The following is a 7,833-nucleotide window of genomic DNA, read 5'->3' as shown; positions in this document are numbered from 1 at the left end:
GCCCTTAAACTTGACACTCTTCCATCGTAGGGCAGTTGTACTACTGAATGAAAAAAAAATCTCTCCCGTATAATAATAAATTAAAAACCGAACAACTTTTGGTTTTATTGCAATTTAATACCTGATAGTGTTCATAGTCCAGCAGGAAGTTAATCTAATTAATCAAACAAAGTGTATCTTTACTGTTTTATTAAACTGAACTCCACAATTTTGTAAGAATATAATTTAAATCTTATGTTAACTGGTCTTATTCACTTCTTACAACTAAACACAAAAATAAAATCTTTGGATAGTGTTTTTTTTTCCCCCCACCTAATACACTTAAAAGTTTAGCCTTTTAAAATGGCCTAATTTGGCTGGGAGTGGTGGTTCACACCTGTAATCCCAGCACTTTGGGAGGCTGAGGCAGGCGAATCACAAGGTCAGGAGTTCAAGACCACCCTGACCAACATGGCTAAACCCTGTCTCTACTAAAAATACAAAAAATTAGCTGGGCATGGTGGCATATGCCTGTAATGCCAGCTACTTGGGAAGCTGAGGCAGGAGAACTGCTTGAACCTCGGAGGCGGAGGTTGCAGTGAGCTGAGATCGTGCCATTGCACTCCAGCCTGGGTGACAGAGCAAGACTCCATCTCAAAAAAAAAAAAAAAAAAAAATTACTTAATTTTTCTCTACTGAAATAATAGAGACCTGACATATTTTGTTAACATTATGCCATCTAACATGAATTACCTATGAAACACTAATTTTTTCTTTTTTTTTTTTTGAGATGGAGTCTCACTCTGTCACCCAGGCTGGAGTGCAATGGCACAATCTCAGCTCACTGCAACTTTTGCCTCCCAGGTTCAAGTGATTCTCCTGCCTCAGTCTCCTGAGTAGCTGGGACTACAGGCGCCTGCCACCACGGCTGGCTAGGTTTTGTAAAAAATACTAGAATTTTATGTAAGATTTATATTTACATTAAATGCAACCATGTATCTGGCATCCAGTTTGGCCAAAAATCACAGCATTGTACTAAAGCACCATTAAACTGTAATGATACACACATATCTTTTTTTTTTTTTTTTTAAGACGGGGTTTTACCATGTTGGTCAGGCTGGTCTTGAAGTCCGGACCTCAGGTGATCCGCCCGCCTTGGCCTCCAAAGTGCTTGGATTACAGGCGTGAGCCACCATGTTCGGCCACACATATCTTTTATATAAAGAAAATTTATTTCTTTGGTGGGGCTACAGATTCAAACCCCAAAGCTTCTTTTAAACCCAGAATTACATGACCTGATACATGTTTGGCTTACAATTGAACAGGGATAATGTGAGCTTCATCCTTCCCTACTGTAGAACGAGAAAGTCTTCTTCATTTACTAATAACAGCAAGTTTGCTCCTCAAAAAATATGGAGCTATATCAAAAATTCTATTTCAATTCAGTCTTGTACACATTTACTCCCATTCAAACAGTAATTATATTAGTATTAGTCCTTAAAGAATTACTTACCCAATGAAAGCCACCATTTGCTCCACTATGTGCTTGCTGAACGTTATTATAACAAAAATTTTCTGTAAAGAAAATATCAGTTAAAATAAATTATTTAGTCATCAAAAAACCAACATAAATTCACAATTCTGGTAATTGTCTAAAGAGGTAAGATTGTGCCAATTGCAATTTTTAAATTTCTTTGAAAATAAAAGATAACATTTAATTCAAATATTACCTACTTTTTTTTTTAGATGGAGTCTCACTGTGTCACCCAGGCTGGAGTGCAGTGGCACAATCTCTGCTCACTGTAATCTCTGCCTTCCAGGGTCAAATGATTCTCCTACATCAGCCTCCCAAGTGGCTGGGTCAAGTGCTTCTCCTACCTCAGCCTCCTGAATGGTTGGGTTCGAGCAATTCTCCTGCCTCAGCCTCCCAAGTAGCTGGGATTACAGATGCACACCACCATGCCTGGCTAATTTTTGTATTTTTTAGTAGAGACGGGGTTTCACCATGGTGGTCAGGCTGGTCTTGAACTCCTGACTTCATGATCCGCCCACCTTGGCCTCCCAAAGTGCTGAGATTATAGGCATGAGCCACTGTGCCCAGGCCCCTACTTTGTATTTTAAAGATGTTTTTTCTTAAGCACAGCCTTAGTCTTACTAGGACTATATGACTATGTAAAACTATAGTCTTACATAACTATATTAGACGGAAAATATGGGTCCCAGAACCCAAGACTGGGAGGGAATAGTGGACATTCATATATTCTAAGAATTTTGGAATTGTATATATAATTAAAATCATGGGCTCCCACAAAGTCCCCACCAGTGAAATCAAAGCTGATTACCTCAAGGACAGGGGTCTGGGCTAAATATAATCCAGATCAGGAAAAGACTGTACCTCTTTCATGAAAGGTTCTAATAAGAAGTGCCAGGTTGGGCACAGTGGCTCACTCCTGTAACCCCAGCACTTTGGGAGGCTGAAGCAGACTGATCAAAGGTCAGGAGTCTGAGACCAGCCTGGCCAACACTGTGAAACCCCATCTCTACTAAAAATACAAAAATTAGCTGGGCGTTGTGGCACACGCATGTAATCCCAGCTACTCAGGAGGCTGAGGCAGAAGAATTGCTTGAACTTGAGAGGCAGAGGTTGTGGTAAGCCGTGATTGCACCACTGCACTCTAGCCTGGGTGACAAGAGCAAGACTCTGTCAGGAAGGAAGGAGGAAAGGAGGAAAGGAGGGAAAGAGGGAGGGAGGGAGGGAGGGAGGAAGGAAGGAAGGAAGGAAGGAAGGAAGGAAGGAAGGAAGGAAGGAAGGAAGGAAGGAAGGAACCATGAGGCTGGGCATGGTGGCTCATGCCTATAATCCCAGCACTTTGGGAGGTCAAGGGCAAAGGATTGCTTGAGCCCAGGAGTTTAAGACTAGCCTGGTAGCCTGGGCAACATAGTGTGACCTCGCAAATAAAGATGCCTTTAGGGGATAACGGATAGCAAATATTTTCAACTCAGTTCAACAAATGTTAACATGAAATTATTTTTATGGATAATATAAGAAATTGTTAATGGTTTTCAAGGAACACAAATCTGAGAATACTTCTTCAAAGCCTGGAAGAAGCTTACTCATTTTTCTACAAATAGTAAGAAGGCCGAGGGCAGTGGCTCACGCCTATAATCCCCGCACTTTGGGAGGCTGAGGCGGGTGGATCACGAGGTCAAGAGATTGAGACCATCCTGGTCAACATGGTGAAACCCCGTCTCTACTAAAAATACAAAACATTAGCTGGGCATGGTGGCGCGTGCCTGTAATCCCAGCTACTCAGGAGGCTGAGGCAGGAGAATTGCCTGAACCCAGGAGGCGGAGGTTGCGGTGAGCCGAGATCGCGCCATTGCACTCCAGCCTGGGTAACAAGAGTGAAACTCTGTCTCAAAAAAAAAAAAAAAAAAAGTAAGAAGGTGATAAGTACTACATATATATAATATAAATGCCATTAGTGGTAAAACAAAACAACATGTGTTACAGAAATTCAGAGAAAGGAAAGGTCACATTTAGTTTTACATAATTAATTATAGATTTCGGAAGGTGATATTTAGATTTAGCTTTAAATATGAATGTATCTGGATTGTCTCTCCAAATTCCTGATAAACTCTTATTGCTCTATTAGATACTGTCTGTTAAGCAATTGCTTTAGCCTATGTAACTGAAGGGTAGGGGAAGAAAATAAGTAACAGTAGTCTTTTTATCCACTCACTATGAATCTCAGGAAACTGGACAGGTTAGACTAATGTACATTATTTCTGGCAAGAAGACTAATAAGGCAATGGTATACAATTGGTGTGTGAATATTATGAAGCTAGCAAGGCAATTATTACAGGTAATTTAGGAAGAAAAGCAGGGGGTCTATATAAAAAAAGGTATTTAGAGCTATCAATCTTTTACTAATCAACAGAGCTAATGGTTTTGCCTTTCAGTGATTTCATCAGCATGAGCTTTCCCTACCATCATTTCTTAACAATCAAAGTAAGCCAATCCCTAAATAATTGCTCAATTTTCAATGAAAACAGCAAAACAGGATTTTCTTTTTGTATGCAACAGCTTGAAAAGTCACTGTTCTGGGTAACAAATAAAATGTGTCACATATTTAAGAACATATGTCTCAGTCTTTCAGGCTGGAGGTCTGAGTGGGGATTCTACAAAATAAACAAAAGGCACAGACCACCTAAGAGCCCTCTTATCCACATGCACAGAAGAAAACAAAGGAAAAGGCAGAGGAGGAGGAAAAAAGATATGGGAAGGAGGAACAAATTGTGCTAGAATGAACAAAGGCGGAACCATCTAAAAAGATGTCCTTCATTGGAAAGAAGAATCTTAGATTTAGTTATTAAATATTGAGTGCCTACTATCTACCAGACGCTATTCTAGGCATTATAATAAATCAGTGAACCAACAAACAAAAATCTCTACTCTCCTGGGAGTTTATTTATTTATTTATTTATTTTTGAGACGGAGTTTCACTCATGTTACCCAGGCTGGAGTGCAATGGCGCGATCTCGGCTCATCGCAACTTCCGCCTCCTGGGTTCAGGCAATTCTCCTGCCTCAGCCTCCTGAGTAGCTGGGATTACAGGCACACACCACCATGCTGAGCTAATGTTTTGTATTTTTAGTAGAGACGGGGTTTCACCATGTTGACCAGGATGGTCTCGATCTCTTGACCTCGTGATCCACCCGCCTCAGCCTCCCAAAGTGCTGGGATTACAGGCTTGAGCCACCGCGCCCGGCCTCTCCTGGGAGTTTATAAGACTGTGTGTATGCTGGTGGGTGTGAAGCTAGAGGGATAATAAACGATACTGATGTATTTTTAGGGTACAATAAGTAAGTTATATGGTACACGAAATAACATAAATGAGTATGTTGCCTTTCTTCATTATTTGGGACAAAGGCAATGTCTCTAAGGATACTACTTTAAATTTTTTTTTTTTTAATTCCTGAAATCCTTGCTCATGTAGCTGGGATAACAGGCATGTGCCATCACACCTGGCTGCTTTTGTATTTTTTAGGAGAAATGGGTTTCTCCATTTCGGTCAGGCTGGTTTCAAACTCCTGACCTCAGGTGATCCGCCTGCCTCGGCCTCCCAAAGTGCTGGGATTACAGGTGTGAGCCACTGTTCCCAGCCCTAACACAAATTTTTAAATATTATAATGCTAGTTACTATGGTTAAGATTTAATGCCATACAGCATTTTTCCAAACAATAAACTACGGTGAATAATACAATTATTTTCAATGTATCTGAAAACACATTTTTATTTGATCTTTATAATTGTTTCTAGAAGAGAGCTGTCATTTAACTTTTTGGAGTTTTGGAGTCCTTAATACCTAAGGAACAATAAGAGATCACTGTATTTCATTTCATAACAAGAACTTCGCTAGTAATTCATAAGTTTTAGGTGTCCCGCTTTATACGTATTATGCCATAAGTACCCTATCTGTAGTGGTAAGATATGCAACTTATCAGCCCTTTCATTTCAGAAAGATTCAAAACTAGTATATTTTTAAACATACTCAGATTTTTTCAATTTACGATGATTTTTTTTTGAGATGGAGTCTCACTCTGTTGCCCAGGCTGAAGTGCAGTGGCACGATCTCAGCTCACTGCAACCTCTGCCTCCTCAGTTCAACTGATTCTTCTGCCTCAGCCTCCAGAGTAGCTGGGCTACAGGTGCACACCACCATGCCCGGCTATTTTTGTATTTTAAGTAGAGACAGGGTTCACCATACTGGCCAGGCTGGTCTCAAACTCCTGACCTCATGATTGGCCTGCCTTGGCCTCCCAAAGTGCTGAGTTTACAGATGTGAGCCACTGCGCCCAGCCAATAATTAAATTTTTTATGGAACTTCACCCTTTAAAGCATTTAGTATGTGCTATATGGTTTAATTCTTATACTCCAGGATAGAGGAATTACTATACTAATTTTGCAATTCTCAGAGGTAGGGAGGTTAATAAGTAATAGTTGCTTAAAGAGTAAGTAACAGCTGGAATTTGAACCCAACTCTTTTGACTTCAAGTTCAGTGTTCTTTCCATTCTTTGGCATTGCCTTAACTTTAATGTATTGATATGATTAAGGAAACTGAATTGTTTAATGCCTGCTATTTATCAGGACCTGTGCAAGGTAATTTGCGTTGGTTATCTCATGGCAGACAATCCTGAGAGGTGTTTATTATCCACATTTCATAGTTGTGGGAACTGTATTAGAGAAGGTAAAATACTTGCATAAGGCCCTAGAATTCAAACCAAGCTCTGTAAAGATAAAACTGATTCCCTGTATCTATGTGGAAGCAAAAAAAGAAAAAGAAAAATAAAGAAAGAAAGAAAGCTAAAACCCATTTTTGTTTCTGAAAGGAAAGAATCTGAGTTCCTTCACTAAACTAAGACAGTGGGATATGTTTGCTATGTTCTATTGTATCATAATGACATACTTTGTAAAGGCATGTCACTTGATGTACATCCAGATGTAGCTTAGAGTAACAAACATTTCTCATTCCATGGGTAAACAATATTAGTAATATAAACATTTTAACCATTCTGAAATAATACGGGAAAAATCACACACACACACACACTGATTTTTCTCTACCCTAATAGTAAACCTGTCTCCTCATTGGCTTTTCTTTCTTCCCTTTTCCCTCAGCTTAAAATTAGACAATCTTCTTCAATAAATATTGCTATTTTTCAGGCATGGTGGCTCACGCCTATAATCCCAGCACTTTGGGAGGCCGAGGCGGGCGGATAACCTGAGGTCAAGAGTTTGAGACCAACTTGACCAACATGGAGAAACCCCATCTCTACTGAAAATACAAAAATTGGCGAGGTGTGGTGGGGCATACCTGTAATCCTAGCTACTCAGGAGGCTGAGGCAGGAGAATCGCTTGAACCCGGGAGGCGGAGGTTGTGGTAAGCCAAGACTGTGCCATTGCACCCTAGCCTGGGCAATAAGAGCGAAATTCCATCCCCAAAACAAAACAAAACCAAAAACCCAAAACCTGTGTTCACTGATTGTATAAAATACTTAATTTAGGCTGGGCGTGGTGGCTCACGCCTGTAATCCTAGCACTTTGGGAGGTCAAGGTGTGTGGATTTCCTGAGGTCAGGAGTTCAAGACCAGCATGGCCATCATGGTGAAATCCCATCTTTAAAAACATAATAATAATAAAATAAAATACTTAATTTAAATTGGAGGAAATACATTCCTTGAAAGAGGAAAAACATCCTTGAAATTCTGAGTGGTCATTATGGCGGGAGAGTAGAGGAGAGACTCAATAAACAACCCAAATGCCAAAATCTAAGATTACAAACTGGACAGGTAGAAGCAGCTGAAGTTTTCCTGTTTCATTCTTCCCTTCAAAGAACCAGAAGTAGAGAGGTGTTACCTAGAAACTTTGGGGATAGACACACTTGTAATTATCATGGAATCATACAAGGGTAGAGAACTTCGTTACTCTTTCTTTTGGTTAATACCGCTCTTTGTTACAAACTACACTGATTTAAAATAAATTATTTCCAGGTTAATTTTTTTTTTTTTTTTGAGACGGAGCTTCACTCTTGTTACCCAGGCTGGAGTGCAATGGCACGATCTCGGCTCACCGCAACCTCCGCCTCCTGGGTTCAGGCAATTCTCCTGCCTCAGTAAAAAAAAAAAACCTCCTGAGTAGCTGGGATTACAGGCACGCGCCACCATGCCCAGCCAATGTTTTGTATTTTTAGTAGAGACGGGGTTTCACCATGTTGACCAGGATGGTCTCGATCTCTTGACCTCGTGATCCACCCGCCTCGGCCTCCCAAAGTGCTGGGATTACAGGCTT

The 7,833-nt window shown here is 40.4% G+C and overlaps 1 protein-coding gene across 4 annotated transcripts in view; it reads right to left on the bottom strand.

Moving 5' to 3' along the window:
* Nucleotides 1–7,833, bottom strand: part of VMP1 (vacuole membrane protein 1) — a 138,750-nt gene that overhangs the window by 20,703 nt on the left and 110,214 nt on the right. For all 4 annotated transcript variants that reach the window (XM_032280708.1, XM_032280710.1, XM_032280709.1 and 1 more), the window contains one exon: nucleotides 1,493–1,554. In XM_032280708.1, coding sequence (XP_032136599.1) covers nucleotides 1,493–1,554 — 62 coding nt within the window. The remainder of the gene's footprint in view (nucleotides 1–1,492; nucleotides 1,555–7,833) is intronic.

The sequence above is a fragment of the Sapajus apella genome, unplaced genomic scaffold (assembly GCF_009761245.1).
Source record: "Sapajus apella isolate SASKATOON/1434 unplaced genomic scaffold, GSC_monkey_1.0 scaffold12, whole genome shotgun sequence".
In the NCBI taxonomy this organism is placed as follows: domain Eukaryota; kingdom Metazoa; phylum Chordata; class Mammalia; order Primates; family Cebidae; genus Sapajus; species Sapajus apella.
Note: the sequence above shows the minus strand (reverse complement) of the source record. Positions and strands in the feature narration are given on the sequence as shown.